Source organism: Oenanthe melanoleuca, chromosome 12 (assembly GCF_029582105.1).
Source record: "Oenanthe melanoleuca isolate GR-GAL-2019-014 chromosome 12, OMel1.0, whole genome shotgun sequence".
Taxonomy (NCBI): domain Eukaryota; kingdom Metazoa; phylum Chordata; class Aves; order Passeriformes; family Muscicapidae; genus Oenanthe; species Oenanthe melanoleuca.
In genome coordinates, this window is record NC_079346.1 from 15716259 (window position 1) to 15733295 (window position 17037).

General features: G+C 45.9%; 1 protein-coding gene across 1 annotated transcript; it reads right to left on the reverse strand.

Annotated features, from left to right (window-relative positions):
* Positions 1–1017: 1017 nt before the first annotated feature.
* On the reverse strand, positions 1018–8774 carry LOC130258479 (atherin-like). Its single transcript, XM_056501873.1, has 2 exons — positions 8154–8774; positions 1018–1809 (listed from the first exon to the last, which is right to left on the reverse strand). The coding sequence occupies exons 1-2, from the start codon at positions 8772–8774 to the stop codon at positions 1018–1020; spliced, it is 1413 nt and encodes a 470-aa protein (XP_056357848.1).
* Between the last annotated feature and the right edge of the window lie 8263 nt (positions 8775–17037).

A 17037-nucleotide genomic window follows, 5' to 3' on the forward strand; every position in this document is an offset into this window, starting at 1 on the left:
GTGTGATTATTGATTACTTCTGTGTGGGGACAGCTGAGGTGTTTGGGCTTTTGTTATTTAGATTAATCAGCTGCTGGTCACTTTGTGCTGATTCACTCCCAGAGCTGGATGTGAGTATTTGGATGGATTTACAGTAACTTCATCCTCTTTACTCAGGGACATGCCAGTCTGCAGAATTGCTACAATTGACTCATTGTTCTGCTGTGTCAGGTAACAAAATATTCTGCTTTCTTTTATTCTGCTCAAGAAGATTTGGTATAGGTCAAAGCTCTTAGAATAAAATCCTGTCAGATTTCTCCCCCAGTTAACCTAATTGACACATGTGAGTGTCTTTGGTTGCTGTACTGAGGCATGCATGACACAAAATTTCAAGTCTGCTTTATAGAAGACTGAAGGTTCTGGCATGCTGGGAACACATATAGAATATATCTATTAAACATTGAAATACAGTAATGCCTTTCACAAGGATATATTTCAAATTAATTTTGGAATATGAAGCTTATATGAACATTTAACTGTCAACCACTTGTCACTCTGGTCACATGAAATTAGGAGTTGGAAACCTGATTTGGCTCTCTGTCAAACTAATGACAGTTCAATTGTCCCCATTTTAATTAATTTTTTAAAGACTTTGAAATACTTAAATACTACAAAAACCCACTATTTATTTTACTGTAAAATGTACTGTTTATTTTGACTGTACATATGTACAGTAATGGATTAATCTAGCTAAAAGTAATCAAAATAATTATACAGATAAACACATAGAATATTTACTTTTCAAATATAAATTTGTGATCAATACCGATAGTAAAATAGTAGGAAATGTTAAACAGTGTTCCTTGGGTATTGAGCACCTTGCCAGGACTGTATTTCTGTAATCATTGGCTGAGCTGCAGAGTTGTGCCCACAGCTACACTGTGTGCCCCAGCATTCCCATAGGGGAGAATGGGATTAACCCAGCATGACTTCACCTTATCCATCTCGCTAGTTCCAAACTCCAGTTTTACCAATCGCTTATGTTCGTGCTGGTTTTATTTCCAGACCACGAAGTGTTCCCTGCAGAGGGACCGGCCGGAGCCGAGCCTGCTCCGTGTGCCCGGGGCTGGCAGGGCTGGAGCGCCCTGGCAAGTGCCGAGGTGCGGGAACGGGAGGCTCCTCCCTCGGCTGGGGGAGCTCGGCTGCGGCTGAGGGAGCCCGGCTGAGGCTGAGGGAGCCCGGCTGAGGCTGAGGGAGAGCTCGGCTGAGGGAGAGCTCGGCTGCAGCTGAGGGAGCCCGGCTGCGGCTGAGGGAGAGCTCGGCTGAGGCTGAGGGAGCCCGACCGAGGCTGAGGGAGCCCGGCTGCGGCTGAGGGAGAGCTCGGCTGAGGCTGAGGGAGAGCTCGGCTGAGGCTGAGGGAGAGCTCGGCTGAGGGAGAGCTCGGCTGAGGGAGAGCTCGGTTGAGGCTGAGGGAGCCCGGCTGAGGCTGAGGGAGAGCTCGGCTGAGGCTGAGGGAGAGCTCGGCTGAGGCTGAGGGAGAGCTCGGCTGAGGGAGAGCTCGGCTGCAGCTGAGGGAGCCCGGCTGCGGCTGAGGGAGCCCGGCTGAGGCTGAGGGAGCCCGGCTGAGGCTGAGGGAGCCCGGCTGCGGCTGAGGGAGAGCTCGGCTGAGGCTGAGGGAGAGCTCGGCTGAGGCTGAGGGAGAGCTCGGCTGAGGGAGAGCTCGGCTGCAGCTGAGGGAGCCCGGCTGCGGCTGAGGGAGCCCGGCTGAGGCTGAGGGAGCCCGGCTGAGGCTGAGGGAGCCCGGCTGCGGCTGAGGGAGCCCGGCTGCGGCTGAGGGAGAGCTCGGCTGAGGGAGAGCTCGGCTGAGGCTGAGGGAGCCCGGCTGAGGCTGAGGGAGAGCTCGGCTGAGGCTGAGGGAGAGCTCGGCTGAGGCTGAGGGAGCCCGGCTGCGGCTGAGGGAGCCCGGCTGAGGCTGAGGGAGCCCGGCTGAGGCTGAGGGAGAGCTCGGCTGAGGGAGAGCTCGGCTGCGGCTGAGGGAGCCCGGCTGAGGCTGAGGGAGAGCTCGGCTGAGGGAGCCCGGCTGCGGCTGAGGGAGAGCTCGGCTGCGGCTGAGGGAGAGCTCGGCTGAGGGAGAGCTCGGCTGAGGCTGAGGGAGAGCTCGGCTGAGGGAGAGCTCGGCTGCGGCTGAGGGAGCCCGACCGAGGGAGAGTCGGCTGAGGCGGCTAGTCTGAGGGAGAGCTCGGTTGAGGCTGAGGGGGCTCGGCTTAGAGAGAGCTCGGCTGAGGGAGAGCTCGGCAGAGGGGACTCGGCTCAGGGATTGTTCGGCTGGAGTAGCTCGGCTGAGGGGGCTCGGATCGGGCAGCTCGGCTGAGGGGGAGCTCCGCTTGGGAAGCTCGGCTGGGGGAGAGCTCGGCTGGGGGAGCCCGGCTGAAGGGGCTCGGCTGAGGGAACTCGGCTAGGGGACAGCTCGGCTGGGAGAACTCGGCTAGGAGAGAGCTCGGCTGGAGATCTCTGCTGCCGGGGAGGCTCCGAGCTCCGGGGCCAGCGGGGCCCGGCCGGCAGCGGCTCCAGCACCAGGGACAGCGAGCGGGCAGCGGGAGCGGAGCGGCCGGGCCGGGTCTCGGCAGCGGGTCCTTAGGGCAGCGCCGCGGGGTTAAAGCGGCCCTGAGGCTGCGGGGCCGGCGTGGGACAGAGCGGCGCTGCGGGAAGGGACAGCACGGGAGGACACGGGGCTCCTGCCCTGCCCTGCCCTTGCCCCGGCCGGGCCGGACACCTCCCTCACCCCTAGCGCAGCACAGTGCATGAAAATCCCAGCGCAGAGCTCCGAATCCTCGGCCCTCGCTCCCCGGAGGTGTGTTAGGTGCTGCGTACAAACCGAGGTTCTGTTGTCCCTGAAACAAAGCCATAACATCACTTAAAAATCCCCCACCAGAGCCTGCCCGCCCCGGCTGGGTTTTGGCTGAGGGCTGATTGTGTGATAGCTCAAATCACTTCACCAGCCTCTGCAATAGCAACACGCTCATTTCCATGAGTGATGAAACCGCTTCTCTGATGTTGTGTTTCAATAGTATAAATTCCTTAGCATGAAAGAGATCTCTTTCACGGCAATAAATACATAAATCATAAGAAATGCATAAGGTCAGAAATGAAATGGGAAAAAAAAAAAGAGAGAGACAAGAAAAATCATATTCACAAGGAGAGTTCACAAATCCTTCTGAACTCTCATTTCACAAAATAAGACAGGAGTTAATTATTACTTGTGATAGGGCTTCTTATATCCTGAACATTAAAAGAAATTCATAGGAAAAGCTATAAATTAGTCACAACAGTGCTAATTAACATTCTGTGATTTCTCACCCTTTTAATAGGTAATTTGCTGTAGTGAGAGCATTAAGGATAAGTGAGAATGAAGCTGCAAGGGTATTTTCCTCAAATTTCTTAATTATTCATGGTACAAGAAGTTTTAAATTAATTTTTTCCTTTTTTTTTTTATTTTTTTTTTATTTTTAACTAATTGAAGGGCAAAATACTCTGCTTCTTTAGTACCAGGAAAACATTTGTTAATTTTTTATGATATTTTTATATGAAGGTCCATCTGACTAAATAATTACACCTGCACTGTAAATTTTTGGAATTCATACTTGACATATTGGTATTAAGGTATTAGTCAGTCCATTCTCTACTTTTATGCTGAAAAAAAATTTCAGTATTATTTTCCTGATTTAATCCAGATACCTTCTATGAAAGCAACATACAAACACATTGATCTACACTTGTCCTTCTGCAAGTTCTGCTTTGTTTTTTTTTTTCTGGTTTTATAATTCATTTTCAAGCAATGTTACAAGTAGAGTAAACTTTTAATATTGTATTTTTAACTGTTGTGCAAATGGTTGTAGTGGACATTTTTATGGAGAGTTTTATTAGGTGAGGCTTAACCCCACATGTCTAATGTTCTGGAAGGATGTGAAAACACCTCTTTTTCTTCCTCCCACCACTTTAGATTAACTTTTCTCTGAAGAAGACAACACCAAAAGTAGAGGAAGTACTGGAATATTTTATGCTGACTTCCATTTTGCATGAAAGAAAAATTCTGGGCTGGAAGACCAGAACTACTGTAATTGAGATGTTCCCAGGATTACCAGAAAGTTCTGTTTGGGCATTTCACATGGTGAAGTTTAATGTGTGCTGGTTGCTCTTGGTCATGAGCTCCTACTTCAGGCACTCTGTAAGGAATAAATGATGGAGTGACAGCAGCAAGCTGGGAATTCTGCTGCTCTATGGAGTTCTGCTTTCCTTTCCTGCCACTCTGAGAAATGTTGAGGGCTGGGAGCAGATTTGTTTTTAAGGAACTCCTTCTGCATTAAAAACCTGGAAAGAGTCTTAAGATAAAGGACTTAAATATCCTCCCCAGCCCTGAGCACTAGTCAGAAATCATCCCAATTAAACAATAATTAGGTGTGTGAAGGTGTGGGACACAAACACTGTGATCCCTTGGAGAGAAAATCTGTCATTTGCTGCATTTGGATTCCTAAGTTGCTGGTTTGTTCCCCCATAAGGAAGAAATCCATGAGGTAGCCCTGTGCAATAGGACAAAAAAATAGAATTTGAGTTTTTACATCAAAACATGAAACTTCCTGCTTAAAAGTTTTAGAAGATAACTTCACCAAAGGAAGAATAGCTCAGCTCTTGGGACACAAGAATCCCTATTTTGAGGCATAAAAAATGCTCCAAAAGGACCTATGAGGTCATTAAAAAATGATGATAGAGTAGATTTGCCTTGCATCTCTTAGTTTCTCCAAAGGAGGAATTTATAATTGAATGGGAAAGTCAAGTTGTTCAGTGGGAAAGTCAAGTGCTTAAATCATCTTAACAATAGGGGAAGAATATGAACTTTAAAGAAACAAAAATAAAAAGTCAGAACCCCAAGTGTAGAAAAGGAGGGAATGTAATCAAATAAATTGTCTGGTCTGTCACAGGGAGTTGAAATTCATCCTTGGTTTTTTTTTTCTGATGGCAAGGGTCCTGGGCCATCTTACTGAACCAGAGTCTTGAAGTGATAATGGAAGTTACTAGCAACTAGAGGCCTGAGAATGGGGAGAAAGGGTGAAATGTGGGGCTGCACTTACCTGAAAGTGAGGGCAGGAGGGTGACGTGTTCTGTGGTACCTCAAGGCTGGGATAACTGAGAGAAAGCTGCTTGCAGGGAGGTGTAAGAATCTCTCTGCTTTCTGCACTCTGACCTTCCATTGTCCCTTGCAGAGAATTTGAAAGGATTGTGCCGTTCCCTTGATCTATTTAAGTGAAAGAAACTGTGTCAAATCTCTCCAATCCCAAGCCAGCTGTCTTTCAGATCACATCTATATTATGGCAAGGCAGGAAAACATAGGATGAACGCTGTAATGTATTTTAATTAACACTGTGTTAAACATTGCAGCCTGCTCTGTTTGAGTAAGGGCAACTGTGTTTGCAGGAGCAGAGCCATAGGCAACTCAATTCCTCTGACAGGACAGCTCCTGAACACATTGGACATTAAGTATCTTTAGACAGTGTTTTTCAATTAGTGCTTTTCTTCTGCCATGACTTGATTGCAAAAATAAGGTCTTGAAGCTTGTTTTTGACCTTATTCCAATACATTGCAACACAGGAGTTTAGAGGCAGAACAGCACCTCGAAGATTTCTACAAGGGGAAGCCCCTTTGCTCTGAAAGCCATTAATTTTTGGGATCCACAATGCTCACCCGCAGAAGCTCTTTCTGTAGGAGCTCTGACATTTACATGAGATTTAAAAACTTAGTTTGATTGCTGATGCCGATTTTAAAAGCTTCTTAACAAAACCTTAACTACAAGTAGGCTTTGGATTCCGATTTTGTGGTGTGTTTTCAATGAGCAAGTTTATAAAGGAAAATGAAAACAGCTCCAGATTAAAAAAAAAAAAAAAAAAAAAAAAAAAAAAATTAAAAACAAAACAAAAAAAGCCCTGGGGCATATAACCCTGAGAATTTCTTGTTTCTGCTTGCTAGAGCACTTCTCTGCTTTTCCTGTGCTTTCCACAGCAGTATGAATATTGAAGCTGGCAGGAGTGAGCTCTGCTAAGTGAGAGAAGAGACAGCAGAAACAGTTGTTCTGCAGCAGTCGCTGTTTGCTTGGGTCTCTCCTTTGCACGTGGGTAATCCTGAATTCCAGATTGGTGCCTGGGAGATTTGTGGCTCTGCCTCTGTGGGAGGATGAGGTGTTTATTCCTTGCTACACTTAAGCTAAGAGTGTTTACTAAAGCAATCAGTGGAGGTGATAGGAGCCTCATTAAAGGGGTGAATGCAGAGATCAGAGGAACAGGTGTAAATATATTTGGTAACTTTAACTTAAGCAAACTTGCATTCCACTGACTCTACTAAGCTAAGTACATTGACTTTTTTCTTTCCTGAAGTCATGTGGGTCATATGACCATTACTGACTTTCTCTGAAAATGGGTATTGCCAGCAGCAGTGCAGGAAAGAGTCAGGAATAAACATGCAATAATATATGTTGAGTTTCAAATACAGGTAGTCTGCCATCACCCTGCAAATGCTGTGTTTTTGTGTCCATGATCATTCATATGGCTTTAAATAAAGTGCTTTCTGTGTGCTATTAGATCCCTGCAGGTCCTATTCTGTCCAGCTGTTTTGGTGTCCTCACAATTTATCTAACCTTCGAAGATTCTCACTTGCCTTCCCAAGTTCACCTTCATTCCAAGTTTACTTTCAGGCAAGAGTCAATTCAGACTCTTGTAGTTTGGGAAAAAAATCTGCTGTGTTTTTCCTTAAGCAAGTAAAGTATCAGTTTAAGTGCTGGTCAGCTTGGCAGCAAGAAGAATCCTTGAAGGGCTGAGACTGTGGAATAAAGAGCCTGGAAGAATTAACCAATTCCTGTCACCACAGAGGTTCTCTGCTCCCAAACTACTAGAAAGAGATGCAAAGGTACTTATTATTGACATATACAGAGATTAAAAGACCAAAACCAGTTTCTCAAACCCTGGAGCATCCTATCTCCAACAGATGCAACTCAATGACTTTGTCATGCTTTGTCCCTTCAAAAAGCTATTTCTGCATGCTGTGGGAGTGCTTCAGGAAGGGAAGGAACGGAGCTATTGTAAATACAAATGCCTAAATGTGAATATGAATTAAGGTAGGATCGAATAAGTTGTTTTCTCTAAATGAATATGGTACAAGTACACTTAATTCTTGGCCACTGGCTGTTTGCTCTCCACATAGGAAAACAATCTCAAAACCAAACCAAAACCCAAACAGAAACCTGGCCCTGCTTGGTGGGGAAACAGTAGTTGCACGTGTTAAAAAAAAATAAATAATGAAGGTTTCCACAGCAACCCAAGTTCTGTAGTGCAAATTGATGACTTTCATTCTGTTTTATTATATAATCAGAGAACAGATATTCTATTAAAAGTGTTGGGTACATCTGAAGTAATATTGTTTAAAAGTTTAGTGCAATCTTAAAACTTCATGTGAAACGAGTTGTTTACAAAGGTTTCTGAAAAGGCTGTATAAAAAGTGGGTTTTTCCCTAAGCTTTGGGGAGACTCTGACCGGGGCAAGGACACTGGTCCATCACAATATTGCAGGGAGCAATATTTCAGTTGCAGGAAAACTTTTGTATCACTTATTTCAGCTTTTCCTTTGCTGTGAAGAATTCAAATTCAGTTTTTACGGAAGGAAGTGAAAGCTGAACTTAGAGATGAAATCTAAAGACTTTTTCCCCTTTGGGGTACGTGTTCATTGCGGAAACTGTGCGAATTTCGCCAGCTCTTTAGAAGTTCTGGAAATTAACAATGCCGACAAGAAAATGAAACACAATATCAGCCAAATGTTGATTTCAGCGCTGGCGGTGCCTGGGTTAGCACTGCCCCGGGCTGCGGAGCGCGGGCTGGGGGCAGAGGCCGGGCCGTGCCGCGGGCAGCCCGGGGCGGGGGCCGGGGGTCGGGCCGGGCCCGGTGCTGCACTGCGGGCCGGCCGCCCGGAGCCGCTGGGGCCGGCAGGTGCGCTGGGGACGGGACGGGACGGGACGGGATGGGATGGGATGGGATCAGGACGGGATGGGATGGGATTGGATCAGGACGGGATGGGATGGGATGGGATCGGGACGGGATGGGATGGGACGGGATGGGATGGGGATGGAGGTCCCGGTACCGCGCGCTCCCCTTCCCGCCTCACAGGCCACGCGCCGCCTCGCGCCCGCGCGCGCCTCGTGCGGCCACGCGGGGAGCGAGGGGGGGGCGGCGCGAGCCGCGCGTGCGCGCCAGGTCCGCCGGGAGCGCGGGGGGGGCGCGAGAGCCCCGAGTCCTTCAGGCGGCGGCGGCGGGAGCGGCGGCTCGGGAGGAGGAGGAGGAGAACGGCGAGGAGCGGGCCCGGGGCCGCCGAGCTCCGTGGGGCCGCCGCGTCGGCAGGGCCGGAGCCCGCGGGGGCCGCGCGAGGAAAGGAGCCGGGCCGGCGGCGAGCGGCCGCGCAGGGGAGCGGCGCAGCGCGGCGGCCGGTGCTGCCCGGGCGGGCGGGCGGGGGGCTTCCTCCCCCCGCCCCCCGGCAGCGGCGAAGCGACCCCTGAGCGCAGACCCGGCCGGAGCGTGAGGCGGGGGCTGCCGGCGCGGCGCCCCCGCTGAGCGCGGGGGGAGGAGAAGCCGCCCCCGCTCGATGAGCGGCGCCCGCCCGCCCGCCGCGCTCTGCCCGGGGACCGGCGGCCGCGGCCGAGCCATCCAGCAGCATGTGGAGTCCCACCGAGGAGGAGAAATACGGCGTGGGTAGGTGCTGCCGCATCCCTTCCCGCCCCGAGCACCCCCTGTCCCCGCCGCACCCCGGGGCTGTGCTGTGCTGTGCTGTGCGGTGGGGGGGCGGCTGCTCCCTCCCCCGGGGCCGGCGGTGGTCGCGGCGCTGCCCCTCAGGTGCAGCCGGGGCGGGATGGGGGCAGCGCTGCCCGGGGGCTGTGGGGGCTCCCGGCGGTGCCTGCCCTGCCCTGCCCTGCCCTGGCCGCACCGCTGGATGTGCTCTGCCCGCGCCTCGGTCCGCGTTATCTGCCCGAGCGCCGCCGCGGCGAAGCGAGGGACGAGCAGGAGTTCGGGGGCCCGCGCTGGGGTCGGGATCGCACAAATAATCAGAAAACGACTCGCTGAGCCCTTAATCTACTTAAGCGCGGTTCCCTTTTCCCTGCGTTTCCATCTGCGGAGCGAGGCGGTGTGTGGATGGAGTTGCGGGGCCGGCGCCGCGGTGTCTTTAGGGGGCGTCGGTGGCGCACCTGGCGGGCCGAGGGGCGCCGGGCCGGGGGCTGCGGCCCGCGCTCCGGGCTGCGGCCTGCGCTGCTCCCCCTGCTTTGGGAAACCACATTTACAGTCCTCTGGCATCGCGGCGGCTCTAATCTGAGGCATCACCCTTGGCGGCTTTGGTTTGTTATTTTAGCGTATAAATCCCTGATAAGAGCAGAAATGTTACATCTACTGAAATGGAAGATACTATTATTATAATTATAAAAGCTACTGCTGCTACCCTGATTAGTTAACTAAACACCTCATTAAATTTATAGTTATCAGTTGTACGTATTGATTTTTAAGTTCCACAGTGAGTAGTGATAATTGATTTCTACAAATGTTTTAAAAAAATATCAACAAATTTGCTACATGGTCTGTTAACCAGAACTGTTAAAGTAGGATTTTGACAATTAACTCATGAGCAATTAGAAGCCTTAACACCACTTTTTAAAAATGTTTTCTGTTAATTTAATAATTAAAAAATATTTCTTGTTATTTTTTCATCTTGTACAGCAAATATTTTGCTTAGTACATCCCACTTGTCTTCATAGTGAAGAGAGATTAAGTAAATCACTTTTGTTTAAAAAAATTAAAATCAAATGCAGCACCAGATGAGAACCTGTAGGTGCAGGGCAATATAAACAAGTCGCAGAAAATAACACCTGGCAGTCGTTGCTTCCAACCTTCTTGCTGTGTCTGTGGTCAATGGGAGTATATAAAGTTAACAAACCCTGTTACATCCTAGCTGGATGCTTCAGGAATACAAAGTTGTTGTTTTGCTGGGGTTTTTTACTGTAGCTCATGCTGTACTTTTGTCCATACCATGTCTGCTGGTGAGAGGCCCCCTCTGTTACCCTAGGATGAAACTTACTATAATTGTAATGGATGATTCAGAAAATAATTTTGTATCTTCTAAATCTTGTTGTTTTCCTTTTGTTTCTGGAGTTGTTTTTCTTTGCTGTGCCGCAGTTTGATATTCAGTGTTTGTGTGTGTTTGTGTTTGGCCCATGTGATCAAATAAGAAAATCCTTGTTTTACCTTGATCCAAAAAAAAGATGAACTAATTTTTTTTTTTTTTTTTCAAAAGAAAAGCTAGGAAATCCCCATTCAGGTTATAAACAAGTCTGGAAGAGGCATGTGGAAGGGGGAGCAGTGAATGAAAACAAGTGTGATTTCAATGAGTGTTCTCTGGGCTGGGGATTTTTCTTTTGCAGACAGCACACCTGTAGGTAGGGCTGAGGTTCCAGCTGAGTTGTGCAAGTTTTGGTGATCTCTAGGCAAGTTTTTTTATTCTTGAGTAGCTTTAATTACTTTTCCTGTAATTGAAATTTGTTGATAATCCTCCAGAGAAGGAAAATAGGTGAAAAATGCTGCTTATATCTGGAGTTTAGTTACTATAAGTGAGGAGTGGCATATCAGTTTTTCAGAAATAGATCTGTCTGTGTTGGGTCATTTTTGTGCATTTTGAAGCAAATAGTCTGCAGAAAATGTGGACCTGAGGATTTGCTGCTGGGAGCTGCACTGACAGGGAAAAAAAAAAGAAAAAAGGAGGAAAAAATAGCAGTGTAAATTATCCTAATTCCACAAGTAATATGTGCAAAAATAATCTTCCTGGCATGCGTCATGTTCTGAGCTTATGCCTTTGGGCTTTAGGAGTTGGGTTTGGTTAGAGCAGTTTCTGTCCAAAAAACCACTGTGTGTTTTCTCTGTGCTCCTGTTTAACCACGCAAAGTTTTAAGATTTGCCTTTGGATTAAGGTAATAAACATTCTGTCCCTGGTGATGTGGCCTAGGTGGGAGAAAAATCAGTTATTTCTGCAACTGGGATACCACAAAGAGGTTTCTGGTGGAATAGGAAGGAATGTCTGGGATTTGGGCCCTGGATGTGCCTGTTCTTGTGTACCAAGGAAAGGGAAATGAACCATTTACAGTGGTTCATTCTGATGCTGTTGTCTTGCTGAAAGCAAGTTGTGCTCTGTTGCCTTACCTGGGTAGCTGGCTCAGACACTGTTCCTTCAGAAAGATGCCACATTCCCCTCTCAACACCAGGCTGTGGAAGGGTTTTGTGTTGTGCACAGGGAATACCAAAGGCATTTCTCCTGTGCTTGCTGGGGCCCCTCAGCAGATATTCCTGTGCAGCCACAGGCCCTTGGCTGCAGGAGAATATGTTAAATTACCTGATGAGAATGTTGGTGCCTTTAGGGCAGTTCTGGAGTTCTCTTTGCCTATCTACAATTTAAAGTTTTCCATACTTGCAGTTGTAGAAAACTGTTGTATTGCCCAGTTCTCACACTGCATGCATCTGCAGCAAAGATATTAAAAGATTGCTCAGGATATTTCTAAATGAATTAAACACTCTCCTAACAACCTTGAAGATCTTCCTTGATTTTATTTCTTAGCTGCTATAGCAACTACCTGGTAGCTGTTGTGAGTAATTCCCCTCTTTTTAGAAATATTTATATTCAGTGCCTCTAATCCTAACTCTACTTTTAAAACTGGAGACTTGTTGAAGCAAAGCAGACAGTTCTTCCACAGGTACTTAAGATGGCCAGTTATGAATACAATTAATAAGAATTCTGAACTGATTATTGAAGATAACTCTCTCTCTCTCTCTAACCCTCTAGTGTTTTAGTATTTTTAAAAAAGTCTTTAAGAAAATATTTATTAAAATATTCTGATTAGTTACTTTAGTCTTGAAAAGCAAGGATTAAATATTAATGTATTAAAAGAAAAAGTTTAAGAACTCTTTAGTAAAGAAGAGATGGCAACTGTGTAAGAGGTGATATTTCATTAGGCTGTCAGTTTCTGCTGGGGTTTTTTTGTGCAAGGAGCACATTTAGGCGGCTCTCAGGAAAGTTATTTTGGGTTTTTTGGTTTTTTTAAATGTAGTTGATGCTGTATCAACAAGCCACTTTGTATGACTGACCATATAAAATATGTATGCATTAAGTAACAGGAGGAGAACCTGCATACATCAACAGCATATTTTCTTAGTTTATTCAAAGAATTAGGGTTGCAATCTGTTGTTTTATTTAAAAATGCTTTTTAAATCTTTATTTTTACTGCTTGATTGGTAACAATGAAAAAAAAAATCCATAAGCATAGATACATACAACTAAACTTTCCCGTGTTCTTACTAAGAAGGGATGGAACATCACAATGTCCTAGTTACAGTTTTGTACTGCAGCTTTTTGATCAGTATCTTGATTTTCTTTCTTTTTCCCCTTGTCAGTAAACCTTGGCTTGCACACTTCCAGTTCATTTTTGTGCTTGGAAAAACAGGACTGCAGAACTTAGAGAAGTTTTCCTTCCCTCCCCAGGGCTTTTGGCATAAGACCCTGCCTTAGCTGCTCAAACAAGAGGCAACTGCTGAAGGGGGCTGTGAGTGGCACTGTGATTTCACTGGGTCACTGGAGTGGTTTGTTACAGGTTTAAAAAGGAAAAACTTCACAGACGAAATTTACTTCTCCCAAATTAGGAAAATGTCTATAGTTAATATGGGAAGCAATATCAATCCTTGCATCAGGTGCTGTATTAGGGACATAGGTTATATTTCATTTTCTCTCCTGTGTCTCTGTGCCAGGAGATGTCATTGTCTGGCAGCAGGAGGGAGGTGACTAAGGATATTCTTCAGGGATCTCTCTTGGAACCAAAGCTACGTCAGGGATGCACTTTGAAACCTTCTGTGCTCCACTGCTTGGGAAGTGGTGCTGGGGTACCTGGGGACTTGCTCATTAGTCAGGAAAATGGGATGATCCAGGAATTGGAGGAATTTCCATTCAGTATTTTGCTCCTAAGGGCCTTTTTTTTTTTAACTGTAGGCCTTAAGAATGAGCACAGGAATTTGTCAGTCAGGGATCATAAAGGAAATGTATATGTGTTATTTAACTGGATGGGGAATGAATCACACCTTGAAATGTCTCTGGAAAAGAGCAGCCCTCAAGGTGCATCCGATGGGATACTATCAGTACAGAGAGAAAGTTTATCAAAGTGTCATTAAATGTGGTGGGCAACTTCAGCTCCAGTCTAGGGTAAATCTGGAATTCTGTGGGTGCTGGTAGAACTTGGAGATTAAATGTCCTGTTTTATGGCAAGTGATTAATATATTTTGGCTTATTTGTCCTAGAAAAGACTAAGCCAAAGACATTGTGGTTAGACCAGCTCTCACGAAGAACTGATTTGCAGAACTGCATGAGAATTAACCTGTAAGATATCACTACTTTGAGATTAGTTAAATACCAGTCTAGAAATGCATTGCAGTAGAAATTAGACAAAACTTTCTAAATACAGGAGGAATGAAGTTGAGAAGCAAATTGCTCCCAAAGGCAAGAAGTAAGATGTGTATGTTTAACAGTTCATTGCATGGTTTGTATGGGAATGTGGGGTGATCCTGGAATAAGAAGTGACAGCAGTGCAACATGGGGTTTAACTTTGGATGGTTTGATGGGTTCTAGAACAATTCTCTCTGTTTATTTGTTGTTGTGCTGTATTAGGTATTCAGTTAAGACTTGCAGAGCTTCAGCCACTGGCCAATTGGGTGAAGGCAAAAGCAGTTCCTCCCAAGTCTTATCCCCAGTGCAGAAGAGAGTTTGTTTGTAGAATGATTTTCTAAGGTGGAAATATTTTGGTGTTCAGGTTTTCTGTCCTCACCTAACAATATATCCAGTAACAAGAGACATTCTATGATGTGAGTTGGCAATCATGGACAACTTTTCCAGCATATTTACTGGAAATAAGGCTGGGTGGGGAAGAACTTAAAACTGGAATTTCTGTGCACAGAAAATAAGCAGATAAAAAGCTTCTGACTTGCTAAAAAAAAAAAAAAAAAGGTTAATCAGGTTCTATCAGGTGTTTCTTACTTGTGTGCTCTGGGTTTAATTTCATTGTCAAGCCTGTAGGACAGGAAAGGAGATTGTTCAGAGTGAAATTAGTGAGGAAAATTAAAGCAATCTCCCTTTTGAACCACCTAAGGGATAGGAAGTTGGTATGTGAGTATGGGGTGATGGTGCAGGTTGTGGTTTGCAGTTTTGTGTGGGAAGAAAGGAAGGGTGACTTTTTATTAATCCTCTTAAGGCAACTTCCTTAGGGCACAGTCAATGGCATAACTCAGCTAGACTTGAGTCTCACTACCCTTGCCAAGCCTTTTTTGCAGCAATTCTGCCCTTAACAAGTCAGACTCCAATGTAGACATCAGGGAAACATGTAAGATCTATTACCAGAACTTGTAATTATAAAATTCTCTAGCATGTATTTGCTGGCATTTCAAAACCCACAAGAGGGGGATAATTGGGAGTGAGGAAGTTTTCTGTGTTTATAAGCACAGTGACATGTAGATAGACATGCTTTTCTGATTAACACATTAAACAGTTATTTGGAAATGGTTCTTATACAGAAGAGCTGTAACTGCCTGATGGGCCCAACAACTGCTGTTATTGGTGGCCATATGTATTCCATAGATTTATTCTCTTGAGAAATGGGAGCACTTTTCAGATGTGGGTGTGAAAACACCAAAGAACAGGAAGTCTGTGGAAAATTATTTAGCTCTTGAGGAGCCTGATGCAACTTTCTCCTCCTTCTCCAGAGAATTTTTTTAAAGTTGTATGGTTATTAAGTTCATTGTATTCTTCTTTCAGCTGTGCTGTGTACTGAGGAAGAGCCCAAAGGAAGTATACCATGGGATCTTGGTCCAAAACCAGTTGTGATTGACACTGGTCTTTCCACTGATTGTTTTTAAATTGAATCAACCATAATCTCACAGTATTTCTCACTTTCTTCTATTTCAAAATCTGTCTGCTCACTGAACCTCAAAGAAAATGTAAAATATCTCACTCAATTGCCTGATGCTTAAATCAAACCTCTGTTCAAGTTTTTCCATGTCAAAATGAGCTATGAGGTCTTCTGAGATCCTGAAAGCATCTCTAAAGTTTTTTTGGCCGTAATTCCTTCCTCTTAGACATGTTTTAGTGTTTGTTCAAACAATAAGTCCTTAGTCCAAACTCAGAGAATATATTTGGAAGGCAGGGAACTGAGGCTTTGAGCAGACTCAGTGCTTTCCAGTGCAGTTGTGAGGTGATTACTTATTCCAAGGATAAGACTTCCCTCTGTCCCTCTTCAGCTTTAAACTGCTTTTTCTTTTCTTGAGTCTTTCTGGATATTAAGCCTTAAGAAAAGCTTATGACAAGTGGTGCCAGCTAACTCTTGATGATTAAAAGCAGGCCTTTGTGCTTTCAAAGGTAAGCTGGTGTTCTCTGAAACATCTAGACAAACCTTTATTTTTATTGCAGTGCAAGGAAGCTTAGGCACTAAATGCTTTTAGTGTTGGCAGTAGGCAGTTGATGGAGTGGTGAATTATTTTATTTTCTTTCTGTTGAATGTAAGTCCCTGAGCTACCCAAGGTGCCAGAGTGTAGCACAGAGTGCTTTGGCAGGTGTCTCACTGTTCTGGAAACCTCTTGTGGCTGTGTTTTTGAGCAGCAGGGCCCTTCTTCCTTCTCAAAATGTTTATGAACAAGATGTTTATGGGTACCTGCACTTTTAGCCTTCTGAACCTGGTAAAGGAAGCCTTGGTTCCATGTCAGAGAAACCCAGAATTGCAAGCAACATGAGACTGGTGTCAGTGCACATGGTCCTTTGCCATGTTGGGTGGGCTGCCCAAACAAGTAGTGAGGGGAGCAGAGAGCCTTTCATGGGAGAATATCTCAGACAGTGCTGGATACTCCCTGTAGGAAGCAATGTCTGTTTCCAGAAACTGAGTCTGGATGTGGGGGGTAGGAGGAAGTGTTTCTGTTTCATCCATTGCTTCCTTTATGGAGAAATTGCCTGTGGAAGTGTCTGCAGAAAGCTGCCCACTTCACCTAGGCACTGTTTTGTGTGTGTGTGACTGTGTTACATGGACAGAGAGTGTAGGCTCAGGTGAGAAAGTGTCAGCCAGAGTGGGACAAGCAATCCAAAAATATATTAATTACTGGGGAAAAAGGTTACTGAAAACTGTGATTTAAACTTTGGTGCATCTTTATGTTTTGTCTCTTTAAATGCTCACGATCTGGATGATTGGTGACCTGAATTTTGACAAACCAAAGAAACAACAGTGTAGTTCTGCTGGCCTGTTAGAGAAGGATCAATATTTTTGTGGCATAGTCTTGCCCTGATATCTGCTAGTGCTGTACAAAATGGAGCTGGACACTTCCTGTGGGCCTGGTGTGATAAGAGATGAGGGGAATCCTCTCCATGCTTGTGCTTCTGTTTAAAGGTGATGCTGTGAGGCCATTTCTCCAGCAGGGACTTGTTAGAGTGGGAGGAGCTGTCCTGGGAGCTGGAAAGGTCCTGTGGCTGCTGTGCCTGACCCTGCTATGTGTGCAAGCATCCACTGGGAATGGCTCCTCCATCCTCCCACCCACTGCTCCAGCTCAGCCCTTCCCAGTGCGCTGATCTCAGTGGAATTAGGACCAAAGTCCCTCTGCTGGGGAGGGGCCACTTGTTTTTCTTTTTTTCTTTTTAGCAGGTAAGTGTTTGGTAAGCTCTGTGGTCCAAGGGGTTTATGCCAAGGAAAATTGTGTTTCAAGCACTGGTCTTGCAGAAACAGCTCCTCTTTGGACTCTGGAGCAGAGGAAGTACAAAACAGGTTTCTCTCTCTTTCTTCATCACAGCAAGGCCCCAGACTGCAACTGCTGATCTTGTTGGGTTTTTTAGTTTGGTTTTGTTTTTCTCTCCCCCACTTCTGGAGTGACTATATTTCTGACAGAAGACCATATTCCCCTTTTAAAAGGGAAAAATAGTTTAA

What these genes read in the sequence shown, in the direction of transcription:
- LOC130258479 (XM_056501873.1), bottom strand. Translation starts at nt 8,774, where the DNA reads ATGCGGCAGCACCTACCCACGCCGTATTTCTCCTCCTCGGTGGGACTC. An exon ending in GGCGGGAAGGGGAGCGCGCG is followed by an intron (nt 1,810 to 8,153) that starts GTACCGGGACCT and finishes GCTCTCCCTCAG; the next exon opens with CCGCAGCCGGGCTCCCTCAG.